Source organism: Symphodus melops (genome assembly GCF_947650265.1).
Source record: "Symphodus melops genome assembly, chromosome: 5".
Classification (NCBI taxonomy): Eukaryota; Metazoa; Chordata; class Actinopteri; order Labriformes; family Labridae; genus Symphodus; species Symphodus melops.
The window spans coordinates 29,710,529-29,733,707 of NC_136695.1; the positions used below are offsets into that span (position 1 = coordinate 29,710,529).

Below are 23,179 nucleotides of genomic sequence, written 5' to 3' on the forward strand. Positions count from 1 at the left end.
GGGGGGGCAGGAACTTCAGTGATGTTGTGAAAATCCTCCGAGGTTAGCAGCTGTTTGTGTCTGTAAATCTCAGCGGGTGCACGCGGGGTGCCAACCCTCTTAAAGTTGCGTCTTATATTTGGAACAAGGTAACTGAAGCCCGGCGGTCCAGTTCGTGTTTCCAGTCAGAGTTTTAAAAATAAGTCAGGTGCTTGAGGGTAGTCAGAGGATCCAGAGAGACTTAGAAGGATTAAAGAGACGCTCCTTTACATGAAGGTTCATTAGTGGGACTATATGTCAGTGCACTGACGGGATGCTGTCACTTCATGTTCACTGCAGACCGGAGCAGCTGGAGATCAGAATCCCAACGAAAAAGCCTTCATTGAAGTTCTTTTATTTTCAGAACATCGGTGCATTTTTATCTCTCACAATTAAAGGAAGAGTGTGCAACTCTTTGATCCAGTAGATGTTGCCAAAACAAACTGCTGTTTGGCCACGCCTCCTCCATACTGAAGCCTCCGTCCTCCACTCACATTTGCGCTAAGGAGTTTAGCACAAGCGGCGGACAAAATGTCCCTTTGCTCGAGCTGCAATCACCACATGCTAACGTTAGCGCCCTTTCGTTAGCTTGTAGCTTCTATGTTCTTCTTCTGATCTCAACCTCGCCTTTACTTAAGAATAACTCTTTGTCAAATCAAGATGGTTGAGTTATAAAACATCTCTCTCTGCTGTAAAAACAGGCTGTTTGAATGGGTGTGTATGTGACTTCCTGTGCTGCTGCAGCCAGCCTCTAGTGGACACTCCAGGTACTGCAGCCAGCCTCTAGTGGACACTCCAGGAACTGCATGATTGTTTTTTTGCACTTCACATAAAAGGTTCGATTCTCCGCCTGACCCCGCCCACTCCTGTATCCTCTTTCCTCTTTTCCACACTGGCTTCATTTGACAACAACGAGGGTTTCTGCTTGATTAAAATACTAAAGACAGAAAGTTGCAGATTCAATCAAATTAAACGTGCCAAACATTTAGAAGAAGTACTTGAATATATATTTTATTTAAAGTATTTACAGTTTGGTTTCCTCCCACAGATAGCACCACATTAGAAAGGTTTCTCCATGAATGAAGAGTTAACTTTTTAGGGTTTGGGATGACGTTGGCGATGCACAAACTAAAAGCATTAAAAAAAAAGACACTTCACATTTTTGCTTGTGACCTATACATGCCTTTATGATAATTCAGCAGTCTACATAAAGCGGGAGGTGGTAAATGAAATGAAATGATCGGACGTGGATGTTAATTGGATTGCACCATGCACAATGATCCAGCTTCGTTTGGGACGATTCATGTCGACTCTGGGAAAGATGGCACGATGGCAGTTTGCAGGTTATTTTTTGCTCCTTGTCGATCTCATCTTAATCTCTGCTGGCGAACTGCAGAACAATAAAGATATAAGAAAGAAAAGTGTTTTAGGATTCATTTAAATCTTAGAATGACGCCTGGAAACCTCAGAAATCAACAACCCAATGTGTCCTCTCAAATGTTGATTTCAGCTGGACCTGATTATTTGCTCACATATTTCCTCTGTGTTTGTGTTTCGAGTGTTTCTTACTCATGTCGTTGTTTCGTGTGATGGCCATGGCCGCTCTGGCGCGGGGACCCTGCTGCGTGAAATGGTAGCCGAATTTAAGGATGCTGGAGTTATTCTCCAACATGGAGGCGATCTCCATTTCGACCGAGTCTCCCAACTTCTGCCTCTGCAGCGGAGAGAAGAGACGAGCAGCTGGTTACTCACGGACACAGACACATGAGACAATCTGCTGACTGACTGGAGCAGATAACACGTTACGTTCTGGTGCACGTTTCACACCTGGTTGTCAATCTTGAGCTCCACCAGTGAGACGTTTTTGGCCACAGCTTTGATGATGGCCATCATGCCGTCAGCTGTGATGAAGTTGGACTCGATGTTAAGACTCTGCAGGCTGGTGTTCTCCTGCAGCATCTCGGCACACGCCTGCAACACACACGGAAACACAAAGTGGGAAATATTGAGAAATATATCCGCAAAATATGACCAAACTCTTACCTGCCAAACTCCCGCTTTGTGACCTTTGGAAAAGAAATCTCACAAATGTTTCCTAATAAATGGAGAAACTGAAGAGTTTCAGTTACTTAGAAAGCTTCTTAGTCTTTTGTGTTACCCCATAAAACCCTGAAATCCACCGATTTAGATAAAATCAGGATTAACAGTCACCAAATCACCAATTTGGTAGATTAGGAGAATAGTGCAATGTGCGAGTTGAAAAACGTCCAAAACGGCCACGTGTGTGTGTGTGTGTGTGTGTGTGTGTGTGTCAGTGTCAGTGTTTCATATTGTACTCACAAAGGCCACAGGGTCGTTGCTTCGAGTCGCAGCGATGCTCAGAGACTCGACGGTCGAGTTTCCCTTCATCGCCTCAAAGATCTCTTTCAGTGTGGGGATGGGAATGTCCTGCAGCACAGACGGGAGGATTTACAGAGATGCACATAAAAAAAAAGCAAAGTCAGTGAGTTTGGAAAGATGTTGTGTTTTGATCTGATCCTTCTCTCATGAGCTGATTCACTCCGAGCAGACTGCTGCTGTCACTGTGCTGCCTGCTGTTTATCATGTGACTGTGAAGAGAAGCTGAGTCGAAGCCTGTGTGTGTGTGTGTGTGTGTAGAAGCTGTGCAGTCATGGATCAGGTCCTTCTGCTCCTTTGACCTCTGCTGACCTTGATGTTGTTGAGGTTGACTTCAGTCAGGCTGCTGTCATTGTTGTGGATTCTCTCCAGGGTTTCCTCCACGTTGGTGGTGTTGGGCGGCTCTTCAGGAAAGATCTTGAAAGGATCTGGTTTCACGACACCTGCAGAGAAAGTAGCAAACAGCGAGTAAGATACATGATGGTTTAAATTGTATAAGAAATGAACAGTGCATGTGTTTCAGTTTTCCTGTGAAAAAAGGGAAATTCTGGTTGTTTTCTTGTTTTTTCCGATCTTTTAATCCTGGGATAAAATCACAGTTTTTTTATTTGCAGCCGGTTTCTCGAGCTCTTCGAGAGAAATGAAACAGTTATTTGTGGAAGAGCAGCGTTGTTATCCGTAGATGATCAGATAAATGAGCAGCAGAAACGTCCTCATCACGGGATACAGCATGCATGCAAAGCAATGAGATAAAACCTGACAGACGTTTCACTGTTTACTTTTTAGTTTTACTTCTAGTGACTGAATGATCTCGACCAATGAGGAAGGGGCTGCATGTGATGATGTCATACGTACTGTTGATGCCCTCTGTGTTGGCGATGGTGCCCGTGGTGCCCAGAGCGTCGTAGTACTGCTTGTTGCTCATCAGAGTGTACATTCCCAGAATGGCTGCGAGGACAGAAACACAATGCAGATTAAAAAAAAACATCTGTGCTGTCTGAGAGAGGTCACATGGTCATGTGACCTGAACGGATCTCCCAAAGTGTCAGTCTGGGTCGGACCCAGCAGAGACCACAAACCGAGAAGCGGACCACCTCTGTGTTCCCTGGCTTCTTGTGTGTTTCTGTTTGATGAGATAAGAATAATGGAGTCTGGCTTCAGACCACTGGCTGTTATCACACAGTGCACAGAGTCCCAGAGGAAACAAGTTCAAACCTGAGAGGGACTCGAACGTCCTCGAAGCAAATCCAGCTGATGTTTAAAAAAACAACACAGAGTTATTAAGAAAGAGACGTGACTGTGACTGTCTGCGTCTCCATTTAGGAGTCAAACTTCACAGACTACGATTTCATTATGATAGCATCCATCAGAAAACACCCCGAGTGTGTGCATGTGTGTGCGTTCACACGTGCAGCTCGGTGTGTTGTTGAGGAGTTTTTGTTGCATATATCTGATTTGAAGTGTTCAGGTTAAATATATAACAACATGTGACATCACAGTGAACATCATCCACAGCAGCTGCTCAGGTAACAGGTGCAGTTACAGTGTATGACCAGCAGAGGGCAGACTGCTGGTTCTTTCTGCTCTTGTTGTAACTTGCCAACCTGTGTCACATGCTCACTGCTGTGACAGCACCCCCCGCCCCCCGCCCCCGCCCCCCTCCCCACCCTCAGTCCACCTTCCTGACCCGGTGTGGGGGGCATCATGGGAAGGGCCTTGTGAGGAGAGGGAGGCCGGGGGGACAGCTGCCTGCTCAGGGGGGCGTTACCGACCATAAACACCCCCCTCGTCTTCCCGTTTAGCTCTTAGAATAACCCACGGTAGCTTCACAGCACAAACGACACCACCGTTGAATAAGAAGCTCGACATACAGCGACATGTTAGAATATAAAGAAGGTGAAGATGAAGTCATCAGGGAGCCGTGTTGGACCATTAGCGCTCTGAGCTCCTGAAGCGGAGCGGCCAAGCTATTCATCCCCCTTTAGCCTGTTTGCCAAAAAGCCCACACAAAAGAGTGACAGAGGCTAACTGAGGTTTAATCCTCGGCTGGACTCCATCCAGGGTTAAAACGGCGGTGGTCTCCCTGACAGGCTGATGGAGCCGCACAAATAGGCCGCCCTGCTCCGGCTTTCCGGATGCCTGCCCGTCTGTTTGGCCTGTTAGAGTGTCGCCGCGTTTCACCAGTGTTCAATCAGAATCACAATCAGGCTGAAAAACATAAATGTTCTTCCATCCTTGTTGTTAACGTGTATGATCATCGAGGGTCGTTCAGGTGAACGATGTGTGAATCAGCTGTTGATCCAAAGCAGCTCTGCTCATAAACTGTTCATATTAATGGATGAAGCCTGAGTGACGGCACCTGTCTGTTCCTGCAGGGGGCGCTGGAGTCCCCCGTGTGTCCCTGCAGGGGGCGCTGGAGTCCCATGGATGGCGGTCTCCGTGCTGGAAATGCTAGCAGGCTAACTTTGAGTCAAGCTAACGACAGGCTGAGAGCTGAGGCGGGTTTTAAGCCTCCTGACGCTGTAAACGAAACATGCCCCCGGGTGTAAAGGTAAGTTTTTACTGATGTGAAGAAGTGTCTTATTAGTTTAGATTTAGATATTTTTGGTCATCTTCCATCCAGAGAATCTGACACCCTGCACAATAAAAGAATAAATATGAAGTCCACTCCTCCAACACGTCTCTCATGAAACAGTTTTTGCTTCTCAGGAAACAAACTGTCTCTCGTCTATCTGCAAACACAGAAGCTTCCCTCTGCATTTGTTGTAAGCAGATACAGTATCTTTGCCCCCCCCCGCCTCCATGTCCACTCCACCCTTCCCTCGGTGGCCTACAGCCAGGATTATTTATTTTGGTGTTGCTGAGCGTGGGGAATTAGAACCCATCGCATGTCTGCCCATGTCTGTGAGCCTGGGACCGCTGAGCACAGAGACAATATGGAGAAAACATGTATGATGGAGCTATGTGGGTCAGGGACACACTGGGGACACACTGAGGACACACTGGGGACACACTGGGACACACTGAGGACACACAGGGGACACACTGAGGACACACAGAGGACACACTGGAGACACACTGAGGACACACAGGGGACACAGTGGGGGACACAGAGGACACACAGAGGACACACTGAGGACACACAGACGACATACAGAGGACACACAGAGGACACACTGGGGACCCACTGAGGACACACAGAGGACACACTGGGGACACACTTAGGACACTGAGGACACACAGAGGACACACAGAGGACACACTGGGGACACACTTAGGACACACAGAGGACACACTGGGGACACACAGAGGACACACTTAGGACACACAGAGGACACACTGGGGACACACAGAGGACACACTTAGGACACACAGAGGACACACTTAGGACATACAGAGGACACACTGGGGACACACAGAGGACACACTTAGGACACACAGAGGACACACTGGGGACACACTTAGGACACAGAGTACACACTGAGGACACACAGAGGACACACAGAGGACCTTACAGATCTCTGAATGGTCTGGTTCCGTCGTGTCTTTAAGAGTTAATGGCGCCGTACCTTTGATGACGCTCCAGAGTTCTGACCTGCTCGTGGTTCTGACCTGCTCGTGGTTCTGACCTGCTCGTGGTTCTGACCTGCTCGTGGTTCTGACCTGCTCGTGGTTCTGACGCTTCCTGATAGATCAGGACGTTTCATGGAAGCATCTCTGTTGTGTTTGTTTCTAACCTGCAATATCACACATCTCTGCGTCGGTGGCGTTTTTCAGAGCCTCCTCCAGCTCGGGCTCCAGGACAATCTGCTCGTGTGCAGGGATCTCTTTCTTCGTCTTTGACACGAAGGTCTTTCCTGGAGACACAGAGAGACAATAAAGGAGGAGTTAAGACGTTAGGAAGAAGGGCGAGGCCGACAATCAGGGATGCAGAGAGACGTCTGAAAATGGACGGAAATGCTGGAAGGAATGGCGCCAAGAAGGCGACAAAAACTGAGAATCAACAGCAGCCTGTTGTTTGGTTTGCATCAGTATCTTAAAGTGGATTCTTCAGTCTGAGTGTTTGAAAGCGTAAATTTGTCTCTGTTTTGGTCAAAGCTCGGAGCGGATCATGTTTCCCAAAACACGAGTGAGCCGGGCTTATCAGAGGATTTATGGACCAGCTTTAAAAGACCCTGTTTTCCACTGGAGCCTAAATCTCTCTGTCTTATCTGTTTCTTTGTGCTTTTCTCCGAGACTCGTTTTCCACAGGACGTGAAGATGCCTGTTGCTTAATTTGTTCCCATTAATCCGATGAGCTCCATGGGAATCCATTTTGCAAACAGCCTGCTGCAGGATCTGGGAGTGAGCGTCCCCCTGGTGGAGCTCTGGACTTGTCAGTGTGATGGAAACGAACCCTGAAAGTCAGTGAGCTGCAGAACACAGACGGAGGAGAAGGACAACAGTCCGTGGAGATTCAGACATGTGTCCCTTACCTTTCTTCTCCCCGGTGAACGGCACCAGATCTTCCCTGTCCGGGTGCTCCATGGCCTGCTTCTCCAGGTGCTGCTGCAGGGCGTCACGGTCAAACGTGCCGGTCGGGCTCTTCTTCGTCTGGTCACGCTGCCGGTAGCCGGCAGGCAGCATGGCATTCTGGGAGAGCAAAGGGTCAAATGTACCGATGTAAGACTGGAAAACAGGAAGTTGATTCAGAGTCTGGATGGCTGGGATTGAGGAGAAACTTAAACTAATCAAATGATCCTGCTTTAGAGACATGTTACTCTTTGGGAAGCTGTGTGTGAAGACGGTGAAATTAATTTAGAATCATTTAGCCAGCACGCCACACCTTTAATTTACTTTACTGTATATCACTGTTTAAATGCATGAACTAATGACGGAGAAAAGACAGTAAAAAGTGGCGCTGCAGCCTGGTCTTCTTTGCAATGTGTCCCAGCATGTGCAGAGAAGCAGCAGCTTGCAGATATGCTGCAAGAACAATCGACCAATCACTGCCAGTCTCATCTTAAGACTCCAAGCACTTTCAGAAAAACTACAAGCATGTGAGCAGGGACCTTTGGGATGTAAAATAACCTTCCCTCTCTTTCTACATGAGCCCCAGTCCTGAACGTGGGCACGCAGGTCCAGCTCTCAGGTCCTGAGGACATTCTGTGCAGTGAATTAAAGACCTGAATCCAGTTCTGGGAAAGCCTGTTATGGCAACACTTGGGTTAACCGCCTGAGAAGTCTGCTGGATTTCATACTTCGGTTGATCTTTTGGACTTTTTTCTCTTGTTTATGACTTCTTGTCAGTCACGGCTTTAACTCGAGACATGATAAAGGGAGGACATGGCGAGGAGGAACAGAGTGCACGTCTCATCTTGTCCTGGGAAGACGTTATGAAGCGCTCCCCCCTCGTACCTCTGGGTCCATCTCCTGCAGCTCGTACTCCAGCTGATCCAGCTCCTCAGCACTGAGGCCCTTGAGGATGGCATCCTCGTCGATGTCCCTGGGGTCCGACATGGCTCCTTAAGCTCCGGCTCACACACACACTCCCTCACACACACCCCCTCTGCTCAACCTTAGGTGAGTGGGCACTGTGGGAGAGAGAGAGAGAGAGAGAGAGAGTTAAAACATGTCAATATGAAGTGTTTGACCTCCACTCTGATCCTGTATTTGATCATGTCTATAAACCCCTCTATTTCAGCCCTGCTCAGAACAGGCTGTTTCTGTGTCTGTAGCTTTAAATATGTAAATGAGCTGTGTCTGACCACGCCCCCTCTCTGGAAGGGCTCGGGTGTACTCGCTGCTTTCTGGCTCCATGTCCTATTGTTTACGGTGAGAAGGCAGACTCAGAGGGCAGAACAAACACCTAGCTGTGGGAGTGTCACCCACCTGGGGGAGGGGCTACTGCCCTTTGTGATGTCATGAAGGGAACATCTCCAAACGGCCTGTTTGAGCAGGCAGAAGACGGAGAGGACAGACTTTTCTCATCATTGGGGGGTTTGTGGACAGACTAGAGACACATTTTAGGATAGACCTGCAGAGGGCGCTAAACAGCTCGATCTTCTCTCAACACTGGAGAGCAGCCGTCTCCTGGCAGCCCTGCAGCGTTTAAACATCGTTTAAAAAAAAGGTCAAGCGCTGACAGGACAGATCAACATTGTTTGAGTCTGACCGGATTTAGTTCTTTTAAACAGAAGATCCAGCAACCAAGGTTCAAATGACTTCAATAGATCACTTTGTCCTTATTTTACCAGGGGACCCCCGCCACGGTCATGATCATCACAGAGCCCATAACCCCCTCCCCGCCCCCCCCCGCCGAGAGCGCTTCAATAATGTGATGCTGGTAATAATAGAAGCATTTCTAATAATGCGTCTCCGATACTCCGGAGGGCCGAGTCTGTGTAAACACGCTGCAGGATCCGTCAGGTCACACGCTTATTTTCACCTTTAACCATACGAGAGGTGAAGTCCCGCCCACTGGAAGAAGCAGAGCGAGAGAAGTAAAAGAGAGAGAGAGTCTTTGTAACTCTAAACCCAGAGCTCACCACACAGCTGCTAAGAATAGAATAACGCAGCGAGGGGGGGGGGGGGGCACAAACCCTAATTTATCATTGACGGACACTCGTTCACACAGAAGCAAACACACCCGAAACACAGCGGCACACACACACATGAAAAGCCACAAACACATTAACAAGTCCCAGTGTTTGATACAGCAAAGAGAAGACGGTTCCAACGACACACACGGCCCTCAAACGGAGAAATACCAAAACCATAAGTCAGCGTCGGTGTGAGTAATGCAGCCATCGGGTTTGTCAGGTCCAATGTTTACATCTTCAGTCCAGTTTTCATCCCAACTTGGCCAGAAAAGAAAACCCACCACAGTCCAGGTCACAGACCCGGTCTCAATAAGCCAGTCTGCTTGTCAGCATCCGTTAACATCTGTGATGGCAACACAAGACCTTTCACGGAGCAGCTATGTGATCAGGCTCAAAGTAAAAGTCAGATTCAGAACGCCTCACGCCGTCACCTGAACTTTCTACCAAGGGAAAAACGTCCTGCAACAACCAAACGCCTTCTTAAAGACGAGTCGTTGCCTCTGCGTTCTCGCTCAGCTGGAGGTCTGCAGATATTTCCTGCCAGTGTTTCTTTCTTGATCGGAGGCGGATGACAGATTAAACAGGCATGTCTGCCGTTACCATGGTGATTTGATGAAGACAAAAAAACAAAACCCTCCTGAAGCCGAGGAATCAACTTGTGGCTCTGCTCTCACTGTGTGTGTGTGTGTGTGTGTGTGTGTGTGTGTGTGTGTGTGTGTGTGAGTGTGTGTGTGTGTGTGTCAGACAACCATGAAGATACAGAGGATTAAAAAGGTCTGACACATCAGAGAGGGAGCGACTTAAGCTAATTTAAAGTCAGCAGAGAGACGGAGGAGGGAGGCAGGTCCAGGTGAGCTCACACGTCCAGGTATCAGAACCATGCAGAACCCTGCAGACATGAGATCAGCCTGTGAACTGGACTTCAGTGTTTGTACTCGAAGATGTTCAACGACCTTCAGAAGCTGAAGATAAATCTGACACACAAACTATGTGACCTTGTTCCTCACGAGGTCACGTCTGTCTGGTTGGACTCAGTGATCATATTACACTTCATTAGGACACACACACACACACACACACACACACACACACACACACACACACACACACACAGGTCTTGTGACCGCCTGCAGCTACATGAATGGATGAACACTTTAAACCTGCCCTGCATCAAAGACAGACAGCGCGATGTAACAGAGCTGCTGATGTTGTTCTGATGGCGTCAGAACTCGTGAAGACTTTGGCGTGATAATGACTCACTGTAGGACCGATGTGTGTTAGACAAACATGCTGACATGCATCTTGATTTTATCGTTTTATCGTTTGACCCTGAGCCATGAAGGAGGCGGGGCCAGTCAGCAGGGGGAGCTCTAAATCTGTTGGCTTCACTTGAGGCGAGGTATCCCGCCGTCCGCTCTTTATACAGTCGCTGAGCCGAAGACAAAACAATATGAAACACGCTAAAATTAAAGGAGCGATATGCAACCTAGTGTTTAAAATGGGTACTGCAGTCCAAATCCAAAACGCTGCCGAGAGCTGACTGCCCGCTAAAATAACCAACGTTTACCACACTGTGCATCGCTCGCACTCCTACAGGTCAGCAGACTGTGGCTCCGCCCCTTTTCACAGAGTCAGATATTGTCCCACATGTGGCCTGTTGGCGCCGGGTCGCTCGAGTGATGGTGTAATATTTCAGTGTGCACACGATACAAAATGACCTGAGGAGGAAAATATGATTTTATCACCTGAACCAGAACAAAGCAGACGAGCTCCAGGTGTGAACACAGACGAGCTCCAGGTGTGAACGCAGACGAGCTCCAGGTGTGAACGCAGACGAGCTCCAGGTGTGAACGCAGCCTCGAATAAACATGAACAATCCTCTCGTTCGGATCTTTTAGCCGGACTGTCGGCCTGGGGAGATTTATCCTGTCTGCTCTCTCCTCCTTCCATCATCCTTTAAAGCTCCTCCAGCTTCCTCCTCTCAGCTGGGTGATCCCGTGTTTGTGTCATTGGCTTAACGCGTTAGAGCCACCGCACGCTGGCTGACAGGCGTCACAGGAGACGCTGCTACACAGCCTCTGACTCCTCTCCTGATGAAGAGCTGATCCAAGAGTCCACCTTCTCAGGAAGGCAACCCAACAAAGAGAAGTTCACGTCCCAGTCCAGTCAGAGGGGGAGCTTCAGGAAGTGAACGTGCTTCCATCCAAACGAGGCTCATGTGATTTGCCGGCATGAATCCTTTGAGCCTCGCTTATTGTTGACTTTAATTCTCGGCTGTTTTCTGACACTTGAGCGACGACACAGATGTGAGCCAACTGCCTGCTGCTCAGAGAAAGAAATACAGCAAGCTGACGACGCCTGGACCGCACTCCAGGATCCAGGATTAAATATCCCTCGCCCTAGACGTTGAGCGAATGAATGAACGGATCCCAGCAGGGACAATAAAACTCGGCCAACATGGAGTTTTCATTTGTTGTGACATTTAAATTGACACGTTGGGCATACCAGGGATCCCTGCGACCGCTCTGGAAACAGACTGGATGTTTGTGAATGTCCCCAGCAGTCCCAGCAGACCCTCCTCTAACGCACCAAAACAAAGAGGGAGGGGCAGCTGTCACCTGTCACCACCAGCTGGCTGCACACGTTTCTTTTTCCACCTGCAGCCTGCAGTGTCTCTATGAGCTCAGCCTGATGCAGCCACTCTACCTTCAAGATTCAAACCCACATGTGAAAGACTGCCGGGTCAGATATATGATCGAATGTTCTCCAAACGGTCCAGGTCCTGGAACAAATTGTTCAGGACCTGATTTAGAGACGTGTGACCTCTTCACGAGTCAGAGCAGAATTTGTCATCATGATTAAATCATTTCAGCGTTCTCCTGAGAATTACGTCGTTAGAACCGTGAAGAACCAAACACATCCAGAGACTAAAAGCTCAGCGGCTGAGTTTGTCACAGGAGACGTCTCGTCTCGTACTTCTAGGGCGAACACCAGTGGCGGCTTGATAATAGAGGTTCTTAGGGCGCCGCCCGTCCAGTCTCCATAAGGAGCATGACAGACTGATCAATAAGGACGACACCTGTGGAACAAAGAATGCATGATGCTCGATGGACGTCGGACGTTTTCATGAGGCACTGAGCAGCTTTCATAGGAATGAATCTTCTTCCATCCAAAGTCCAGGTTTAAGGTGTTCTGTTCTGGCCAAGTGGCAAATCCAGACATGGTGGGATCAGAACCAAACTACACAACTTTGTTAGTGACAAAACATTTAGCTCGTTCCAGCACCTCACTGATCACAGCTATTAATTTAAAGGTGACCTTTGACCTTCCAGCATCTCAAAGCCAGCATGAAAGCTTGTACAGCAGATGTGTCCAGAATAAAACAACGTCATGTGGGTGCATGGATCTCAGCTGGGCCGGATGTGAACGGGCTCAAACATCGGAGAAATGTCACGGAGCAAATGTTTCAAGCAGCTGCTTCAACCGTTCTGTCCTTCAGTCTGCAGCCATCTGTTGAGTCTCTACCAGCGTGTGCACCACACATTGAGTCCCAGCTGTTTCATAATTCATGTGGAGCTCCTTGGTTCTGTAGCGGGGATCGACGGATGTTCGGGGAGAAGAGGCATCACATGTGAGCTTCCAGGTTCTTGTCGTCTTAATGAGGAGTTTCAGGAGTAAGTGGTAGTGATGAAGTCAAACACCATTACATGGCTTTAGATTTCACAGTGACAAAGGTTACACACTCAGGGATGATTTACACTCTGCCCTTGTTTTTATCAGAGCAGAAAATAAAGCAGGAAGTGAGTTCTCTCTGGTTGGACGGAGCGCTTCGGGATCAGGAGAGGACTCTTTTTTTTTTTTTCAAAGCTTCAAGTTGCCACCGACAGCTCAGAAGATTTGTCACCCTCCGCAGGTCGCCTTCTGCGCGTCTCACCGCCAGAGTGCGACATTCCCAGATCTGCCCCCAGATTAATTTTAGCTTCACAAGTCAGCTTCTTGCAGCCGTGCGAATCCATCCGGGGTCGGGTTGCCTCTTCAGACTGACCCATTTTGAGACCCAGGGAACAAGTTAGCAGCATGGGAGGGAAACGTTTAAAGAAGATGAGTTAACAGCAGAGCAGGACGCCAGGCTGCACAGCTTTCAAGGTTGGACCTGTTGCTTCACTGCTCACAACCTTTTTATACACTCAAGATACATTTAGAATTTCCCTGTAAAAACTCAGCAGCCAAATATTGATCTGTATCAGAGCACGAGTGCAGACATGCATCAAGCAGCAACAAGTGCCTCACATGCATTAGTCTGAAGCCGTTAAAGGCTTTAAGTGACCTGAAACGCTGTTTGTGTACAAAAGGTCAAAATGCACGAAGTTTTCAAAAACACCCACCAACATGTGGACGAGGCCGGCTTTCATCATATCATCATATTCAAGATGTTACAGGCAGAAAGCAGCCTGACGTGGTCGTTATGAATATAACTGTCAGCTGATGAAAAGTGAACTCGCTACGTTTGATGAAATTGGATGTTTACGCGTTCTTGTCGAGGTGAACGTTTCTAATCACATATTCCTCCTGAACTTGCAGCGATGGGACGGTGGGGGTGAGGGGTGGAGTTGTGTTTCAGGTTGTGCACGACTCTGTGGTCACTGGAACAACTTGAATCAGCACCAGTCGCCAGAACACGTTTGAATCCAGCGACAGACAGCTGGAGCCGGTGTGCAAACTAAACCGTCCTTACCAGCGTCAACGCTCTGCAGCCCCCCGAGACAACATCTCAAATCCCCCCTGTGACGAACTCACTGCACAGCCATGGACAGTTATTGGACGGCTGATCCCCTCACATGCCTTTCACATCGCTTCATCTGACTGACAGCACTTCATTTTGAACCAGCTTCCCACAGAGGGACAAAAGAGTCGTCCTATCAAGTACAGTGATCAAACTTCTGCACAGAAGAGGAGTTTTTTTAAAGGGGGGGGGGGGGGAGGGGGGGGGCAGCTCCACACATGCCCACCTTTCATCCTAAACCACAGTCTCAAACAGAAAGAGAGACAAACTGTTGAACCCAAAAACAGGAAACAAAGACAAGACGGTTACCCCAACATGCCCTCAGGAATCCCCCTGAAACCCCCACACCACACACACACACACACACACACACACACACACACACACACACACACACACACACACAGAGAGAGCAGCAAAGACAGAGGGAGAGGGAGCAGCCTCACACCTACCTTCACAGAAGCGCAGTGCTGAAGCCCCTCAGTGAGGCAGAGCCTGCAGTTAAAAACCAGAGAAAGTTTATTCTTACACCCCCTCCCCCCTCTCTCTCTCTCCCTCTCTCTCTCTCTCTCTCTCTCTACGTCTCTCTCTCTCTCTCCCTCTCTCTCTCTCTCTCTCTCTCTCTCTCTCTCTCTCTCTGTGTCTCTCTCTCTCTCCCTCTCTCTCTCTCTCTCTCTCTCTCAGGCCTCTCGGCTGCTATGCTGAGACAGGCATACTGACGATCAGCACTCTGAGAAGTCAGCATTTTATTATTTTGGCTGGGATGGGGGGGGGGGGGACGGGGGGGTCAGATAGAGAGGAGGGGGGTTGGAGAGAAGTGGAGCATGAACTCATTTACTCATCAATTAAATGAGAGCAGTCAGACAGGAAGTGAAGGGAGACATCTACTGGTTCAAACGGAGCGGTACCTCTGAAACCGTTTTGTTCTCACTTTAAGCAAAATGAGTTTTGTTGATTCATGAACTAAAAGAATAAATCAATGATTTTATTTTTGATTAATTTTTTTTTTCTTCCGAAGAACTTTCTAGGAGCAACTCTTAGTATTGATGAAGTTTTGTGAATACAGCCCGTGGTATTACTGACTGAATATTTACAGCTGTTGTTTGTGAAGAACGTCCCGTCATTGTATAAACTCTAAACTAGATTTGCTCCCTTCACAAAAGTTCATCCAGAGTCCTCGAGCCGGTCGCACCAGTTTGTGAATTGGCCTACTTTCAACTTGTTGTTGGTTCGAAGAAATCCTTCTAATTACATGTACAGCTTGTGTCATCTCATGTGACCTCAGAGCTGTTTTTAATAATCAACATATCTGACCTGCACGGAGCTGCTGCTTAACCGTGTCAACTGAAAAATACTTGAAATAACTACATGGGTCCTACATGTGGGCCTTAGTGGGTAGTGCACCATGTATGGAGTGGCTCGGGTTTGAATGTGACCTGTGGCTCCTTTCCCACATGTCACCCCCCCTCTGTTTTTCTGACGCTCTGTCCTGTTCTCAGAAAAGTCCAAAATAAAGATTTATAAAAAAAAAAAAGCTGTAAACACGCAGCTGCTTTTTGATCCAGACTGGAGTTATCCTCTGTGACCACTAGGTGGCAGCAGAGACACACCGGCAGTGCAAACGGCAGCTCTGCAGTTCTTATGAAATCATTGCCTTCAAACAGGCAACCCTGTGTTGTGACTGTACGATGCCCTCCAGTGTTTGGCACGTGAGCTTTAAACGAGCCGAAGGGCTGCATGAGCAAAACAAGACGAGCTCTGAGCAAGACGGAGCTCATTGTTGGGGGAATAAAAGGATCATTTCTGTTCAAAAAATAAATAAAAATGGAGCGGTATAAATAGATTCTGGGAGATACGGTCCCACTTCTTCAGAGACGTTTTCAACTTCATTGATTTAAAGTGACAGATATTTATTCAGAGAAAACAAAACATCATTTGTCTCTGTTCTCTCTGTGAATGCCTCACATACTTCCAGATGTGACTGTGTTCTCTGTATCCTTATTTACAGTGCAGCACCATAGAGATAACACGGACAACCACAAACAAAGGTGTGTTCACTGCTGTGTTGTTTCCTTTTTTAACACTGCATGCTATTCGGAGAAGTGTGTGAGCAGGTAACTCCCGAGTTCTCACACCTCTTCCACCCTGTGTTTCTGCAAGTCTGCACATTCCTGTTCAACAGTCGGATCTGCTGCACCTGCTGCATTTGCATCTGAAGGATGAAAAACACGAAGAAGAGACGGGTGTCAGATTACATGTATGCAGATCACCACTTTGCTGAAATAAAACATATAATAAGCCTTTTCAATCAGTCTGGATAATCCCCAGACATCCCTCTGTCTGGACTTTCCTTTGTTGTGTCTGAACTTTATTGTAAAAAGGAAACAGCAACAATAAAAAAATAAATATTTATACGGCCTTGGGAATTTCCACAGACATTTTCAGAAGTACAGAAGATCCCATCAAACATCCGACTCACGAGACAGGCGTGTTAAAGTTGTAGGATTGGATTCAAAGTTGTAAAAAAAAAAGCATTTATTATTCAGTTTGCAAAGTAGCAGCGCTAATCCTTCGTTTGTATGTGAGGAGCCTCTTCAGCCATGCAGTGACTCCTTCAAACCAAACACAGAATGATCCACAGCGTTCCCTGCTCAGGTGTGACATGTGGAACCACTGCTGCAAAAAACAAAATGTCTGCCACTCTTTTCCACAGAATTCATCAATCTGTTTATTTTAGTTCATAAGGATTCAGTGACGTGCGTAAATGTGTCATTGCATCCAATGTAAAATAAAACACACAGTAAAAAACACTCACCTGCTTCGAATGGAGCCTCGACTTAAGGCCCCGTTTCCACGGAGACGCTGTGACTCAGGCCCCGTTTCCACGGAGACGCTGTGACTCAGGCCCCGTTTCCACAGAGACTCTGTGACAGAAACGCATCGAAACGACCGCACTCCGGATTCAAACTACAGACCGTCTACACGGCAGGTCTCTGAGTGAAAACGATGCAGTTCTCACGCCCGGCCAGTAGTGGGCAGTGGACACTCACCAGTACAACCACTTCCTCCACAACATCCTGTTTAGCGTCGAGTTCTCCCAGGTCTTACCTCAACGCTGCGTATGGTCGCCCTGCGTATGGTCGCCCTGCGTATGGTCGCCCTGCGTATGGTCGCCCTGTGCTCGGGTAAAGGTTGAACTGTTTGCTGCAGGTGTTCGATGCTCTTTGGGCGGCGACACACACGATGTCTCATATCAAGGTTCTGTTTATACAACGAGCTGCTGAAGCACATCGCACAATCCGCCGCCATTGTTGTTTATGTTTGTTCTGGACTACTGAGCATGTCCACATCTATGGGGGGAGGTGTGGTGAGGTCATCGCAGCCAGAGAGTTCGCTCCGTTTCGTTCACATGGCTGCGATACGCCCACTGGGACTTCACCTGGAACATGTACAAGGAAACTGGCAGGAAAAAACCCCCTTTATAGTCCAACAAGTGTCAGCCATCACGTTCTCCACCTGCAGACATCAGTAATGTCATTTAATCTACGGCAGCATGCGAGAGTCATTTTGATGGGATGAAATGTATCCAAGAATAACTTCAATAACTACTCAATGGACAGAATCAATGCATGCCCAGATAGAGCAGGTAACACTGCAACATAAATACACCTGTGCTCACCTGAGCTGCACAACAAAAGGAAACGTATCTCAAAATGTCAGAATGTAAAACAAATCTATCCGGGTTGTTTTTGTTGCATTGAGCAAAAAAAAGGATGTTTTTGTGTTCAGCTTGAACTCTTTAATTTCCTCTTTAAGTTTGATGCAGCTGAATGACGACATCCTCGTCTGTATGTGATTGCTGCATCACTTCGTGTTTACACGCTTTGAAGGCTGCTCGTCACGTCGTGTCTGAGAGCAGCGGGGAGGAGGAGCTTAAACGTCTCGGAGGTTAAGTGGAGTCACAGCTGTCACACTTTATACCACAATGTTATCAAAGTCAATAAAGTGTGTTTGATAGCAGAGCTGTTGTTCCCTCTCAAGGTCAGCTTCCTCTTACTCTCACTTTCAGTTTGACACAACCTTTAAAAAAGTCCTCCAAATGTTTTCCACTGTTTTAGAGGCTCAAAGAAGGCCTCGTGTGTGTGTGTGTGTGTGTGTGTGTGTGTGTGTGTGTGTGTGCGGAGGTGTTTCTTGGTAATGATTCCTCATCACTATGAGGGGAAACAGAGGTGGAGAGAGAGAGACATTAAGGGAGAGATGTGACAGCGTGATCTCGGAGTGTTTCATACACTGACTGTGAACGCTTCAGCACGCCGTGCAGACGCCACAGACGGACGGACGCACAAAAACACGAGCTGAAGACACTAAAGTCTGGCAACCAAACGCACACACGTGTGGCAACCCAGAGACAAAAAGCCACAGAGTCATTTCAGGTGATTCAGAGACACTTCCTGTTACTCTGCAGCTCGCAGTAACCACACGACCCGAGCAGACGGCGCTTCCCCGACCTTCAGCGAGGTGATCTGTCACTTCTACCAAGCGAAGCCCCTGACACCCCGCCTCCTCCATCCGACTGTGTCATCCTCACCACCACGCCGTCCTCCTTCATGAGCGGCGTGCGCCGACCTCCACCTCAGCAGTGAGGGAGTGTGGACGAGAGAGGCGACAGGAACACAAAGGAGAAATCCTTCCAGCGTGTTCTCCCATGATGCTCTTTGGTAAAGCGTCTCCAGATAACACTGATTTGATTGATTCTGTTGAACTCCACAAATATTCTCATGATAGTTGTTACTGTCTGACACGGCGTGATGAGACACTGACGGTCGGTGGTCTGGTCTCGATTAGTCTGGTCTACCTCACCTGTGTGTAACGTCGTAGAGTTGGTGAGTTTCTTTGAGTTCCTGAAAAGCTCTTTATAAATCCAGTGTATAATTATTGTTATCATTAAAATAAGGAGAATGTTTTAATGTCTGGTTGCCCGGGGCAACGGAGAGGGTTTTTCTCTGAGTTTCAAAGGAAGTGGAGGGGACTCTCCCCCTCGTATTCAAATCGCTCAGGAGTCCCCGGGGTCCAAAGCAAACCAACAACAGACTTTCTCTTCTGTTTTTAATAAACGAGCAGGTGACAGACATCCACCATGTTTCCAAGAGCTTCGTTTCCTCTTACGGACAGGAAGTGAGACGCTTCCTCATTCACAGAAATGAGGACAAACGTCATTGGAATTCTTCTCAGTGCATGATTGTTATTATTTTGAGGGTGGGTGTGAGTGTGGCTTTCTTCACCACGAGGGGGAGCACGTGAGCAATGTTTCCAAGTGGACAAAAGGGCTTTGTCTCGCAGAGAATGCAGCCCACTCTGCCGCCCCTCCTGTGAGCATATGTGTGCGCGCGCGCGTGCGTTGCGTGCGTTACGTGCTGGACGTGCGTGCGTGCGTTACGTGCTGAACGTGATCACAGTGAGGGTACATTCGGCCGTGTTGACAGGAAACAGCAGCCCTGTCCTCCACTGCCTCCCGTGCTGAGCAGGTCTGAACCACTTCAGGCTTGTTGTTACGTCACTGTTTGTTTTTGTTTACTAAAGTGTTGTTGTTTATTTGGCCTTGCTTTGCTTCCTCCCGATTCTCTTCACAATAAAGCCGAACACGAACGCGGTGGTCAGTTTGTCCTTTTTCAGAATCTGTCAACAAACCCGTTTCCTTGGTTACCACGCCTGCCCGATCTGGCACCCCAAAACATGAGCGCGCGCACACACGCACACGCACGCACAACTCCATCTGACGGAGCGACAGAAAGACAGTGTCCAGGAATAAGAGAGGAAAATGATATGGAAAAGAGATTGGCTCAGTGTTGAAGCAGAAAGCTGAAGATTTCAAATCAATAACTTTGTGAACTATTAACAAACAAACAAACAAACAGTAAATATCATTTGATAAACAACAGTACAGCTCGTTATCCAGGCATGCTCAACACGTGACCTGTGAGCTGCAGGCAGGGCTTTCATTCCTGTGAGTGTTCAGGAACAATGCCTGACAATGGAGAGGAGGGGATTTGGTATTTTTGGTATGGTATTAAATGTTGACACTTTATTTTCTTTGCCTAATTTTTAGTATAGCTGCACTGTCCTCTGAATTGCCCCCCAGGGACAAATAAAGTGTTTTTGAATGGAAACTTTTACTCTGCAGCTTGAGAGGAGAGATAGGAGAGGAAATGTAGATTACATTTCCACTTACTTTGTGCTTCTATGAATAACAGAGAATGATTGTCCAGTAGCCGACACATGTTGGTAAAGGTCTGGACTCTGATCTGGGCCGGGCTGGGTGGATTGTGTTAGACCTGGTTGCTTGTTTCTCTCACGAGATCTGGCAACACGTTGTGTTTGTGATGTTCCCTCTGGAGAAGTTTTCATTGGGCTCGGCACCAAACACAGCGAGAGGATATCAAACCGACCACATGAGACACATTCCACTCCTGCTGCACTGATGTAACCTCAGAGCCGGCCTGAACCGGTCTGTGGAGCGCTGAGCCGAGCCTCTCTCTTTATAAACAGAACAAAATGAGGTCCAGTCAGGCGGCGTGGCTGCACACTCGTCTGAGTGAGGAAGTGCTTAACTCAGGATTATAAAGAACATTATTCAGGTTTAAACGATTACAGAGAGCTGCTGTGTCATCCACCTTTGAGATGCAATCAGGCTGTAAACCAATGAGGTGCAGCCGACTGTCAATGTGGCAGAGGTTAAACTTGATGATAGTTTAGGTTAACATGTGATTAGATTGGACGAGGAGTGTCTGCAGAAAAGGTTAAAGGTGACGGCTGGAGAGAGGTGGAGCCCACTTTTCACCAAGCTCGACCTTGCACTTTGTTTGTTTTCCACAGAGCTGAAGAATGAAACATTACAACCTGTAGATGAGGCAATCTGAGTGTCTGATCATCCTCGGTGTTTCACCATCAGTTTTTATCTTTGATCTGATGTCATATTTTGCATTTTTGTCGATTTGTCACAAACTGGCTCAAAGGAAGAGATAAAAGAAGGCTGTCACACACGAGACAGGAAATACATTTAAACAAGACTTCAAACAGTCTTCATGATGTGAATCAGTCCTGACAGACCACCCTGAGGTGTCCTGACTCCGCCCCCTGCCCGCCGAGCCGGGAACACCTACAGACAGAGGGCAGGACGTCAGACGTTTTTATCATTTCATCAGACTTATGGAATTATGGTTATTATTTAAAGGAACAATATGTAACTGTGACACCTAGTGTTTGAGATGGGTACTGCGGTCCAAATTGAAAACATTGTCGTGCGCTGTCTCCCCCCCGTCCCCCCCCGTCCCCCTCCTCTCTGGAGTTGCTGCTCATAGCTGTACTCACGGTGGGGCCGGGCACGCCATCAGACGAGGGGGAAACCGCGGCGCTGACGACGCGTAGTGAAAGAGTCAGCGCCGTGTTAAAAATACAGCATGACTCAGTCAGTGGGTTCAGACTATAATGAAGCTGTTCACATGAAGATCTGATTCAAGGTCACGTTTCTCGTCTGATTACTTCCTTGAACACATTTCTTGCGTTGTTGCGGTGACCTGATCTGGCTTTAGAAGATTGCGCTCACTTTCGGTGTAAGGTGAGGACATGAAACGATGCTCTGTGAACTGATTGCATCTGGAACATTGTGAACAGATTTGTCACTTTGAGGTGCGGCTGTGCTTGTCAATATGTTTCATCTGATTCACACAGGAAGTCCTCTCAAACCCTCGGGATGACAGTGGACTGTAGAAATGTTTCAGCACCGCGGTCCACGATCGCCCCCCCCCTAAAAAGCACTGAGGCTGATTCACACGGACTTGGGGATGAAGGGGTTAAATTCCTTGTTTGGTATTTTTAACATGCTGTCTGACAAGTTATTTAAATGTCTTATTCAGGGTTAGGGCGCCGCCGGCCTCGCCCACAACCAGACTGAGAGAACGTCACTAAATGTTTTTATCTCATTTAGATTAATTATAAACGTTTCAACAGGGTCGAAGAAATGTCAGCACGTGAGTCACGTTCACGTTGTTGCAGAGACGGTAGAGGTGGCGTGCAGACAGTCTGTAGAGACGGTAGAGGTGGCGTGCAGACAGTCTGTAGAGGTGGCGTGCAGACAGTCTGTAGAGACGGTAGAGGTGGCGTGCAGACAGTCTGTAGAGGTGGCGTGCAGACAGTCTGTAGAGACGGTAGAGGTGGCGTGCAGACAGTCTGTAGAGGTGGCGTGCAGACAGTCTGTAGAGGTGGCGTGCAGACAGTCTGTAGAGGTGGCGTGCAGACAGTCTGTAGAGGTGGCGTGCAGACAGTCTGTAGAGGTGGCGTGCAGACAGTCTGTAGAGACGGTAGAGGTGGCGTGCAGACAGTCTGTAGAGGTGGCGTGCAGACAGTCTGTAGAGACGGTAGAGGTGGCGTGCAGACAGTCTGTAGAGACGGTAGAGGTGGCGTGCAGACAGTCTGTAGAGGTGGCGTGCAGACAGTCTGTAGAGACGGTAGAGGTGGCGTGCAGTTTGGGATGTGTCGACAGCGAGCTGGATCTACTGACATCGTCTCAGTGACATGAAGCACTGGTTTCTAGCGATCGCCATATTGGAATTCAACATGGTGTCAAGCAAGCCGACCACAGCGTGTGCCAATAAAGACATGAGCTCATTCTTCAGACAGACTGTGAGCATGATTATCTCTGCTGTCATGATCTGCTTTTAATGTTCGACATGTTGTGAAGTTGATGCGACTGAAGGATTTTACCGCCAGAAACAAAAGCGGGTAAAAAATGAAACAGATCCTGAAGTTATCAGCTGAATGATGCTGCTCAGCTGGTTCTGTTTGTGAACTCTCTCAAACAGGAAACACAAAGAAATGTCAAGAATGTCAGAGAAAGATGGAGGTGGTACTCTGATGCAGTAAACCTTTAAGGTGTTCGACACCAGAACTGCTGAGTCACCCTGTTTTTTCTTTCAGGGTTGTTTTTGCCGACATTCAGGGAAGTCTTCCCTCGAGGCGTGTTCGCCGAGGAGATAAGATGGCGATCATGGAAGATCAGACTCATCTGCATGAGAAGGACATCTGAGACATGTCGAGGCAAACTCTGTCCTTGATGCATCACTTTGTCACGCTCACCTTTACCTGTGTCTAACCACATTACTGAGGAGGAGTCTGAGTGATGTGCGAGGGCCTGTCATTGTCTGTGACATCACCGTCACCACGGTAACACAACAAGCTAGACACTTTGTAACATGATGAAAGGAAAGTGTAACGCAGCCCCGAGCTTCACGTGAGCTCGACGTGACGCCATGATGAGCACGTTAAAACATTACCTTTATATTTAAACGCACGGACAATGAAGATCATTCTGGAATAAATTCAAGCATCCCGTTTTTGTTCGGAT

At 47.9% G+C, this 23,179-nt stretch overlaps 2 protein-coding genes across 2 annotated transcripts in view; one reads left to right on the forward strand and one right to left on the reverse strand.

Moving 5' to 3' along the window:
• Nucleotides 1-23,179, forward strand: part of scnm1 (sodium channel modifier 1) — a 255,569-nt gene that overhangs the window by 4,014 nt on the left and 228,376 nt on the right. The gene's annotated exons all lie outside the window — the stretch shown is intronic.
• tmod4 (tropomodulin 4 (muscle)) lies at nt 1,014-14,377 on the reverse strand. Its single transcript, XM_079344238.1, has 10 exons — nt 14,232-14,377; nt 7,813-7,988; nt 6,891-7,047; nt 6,153-6,272; nt 3,271-3,363; nt 2,728-2,858; nt 2,359-2,466; nt 1,846-1,989; nt 1,588-1,732; nt 1,014-1,408 (listed from the first exon to the last, which is right to left on the reverse strand). Exons 2-10 carry the CDS (start codon nt 7,912-7,914, stop codon nt 1,386-1,388), a joined length of 1,023 nt encoding a protein of 340 aa, XP_079200364.1. The 5' UTR covers nt 7,915-7,988; nt 14,232-14,377; the 3' UTR covers nt 1,014-1,385.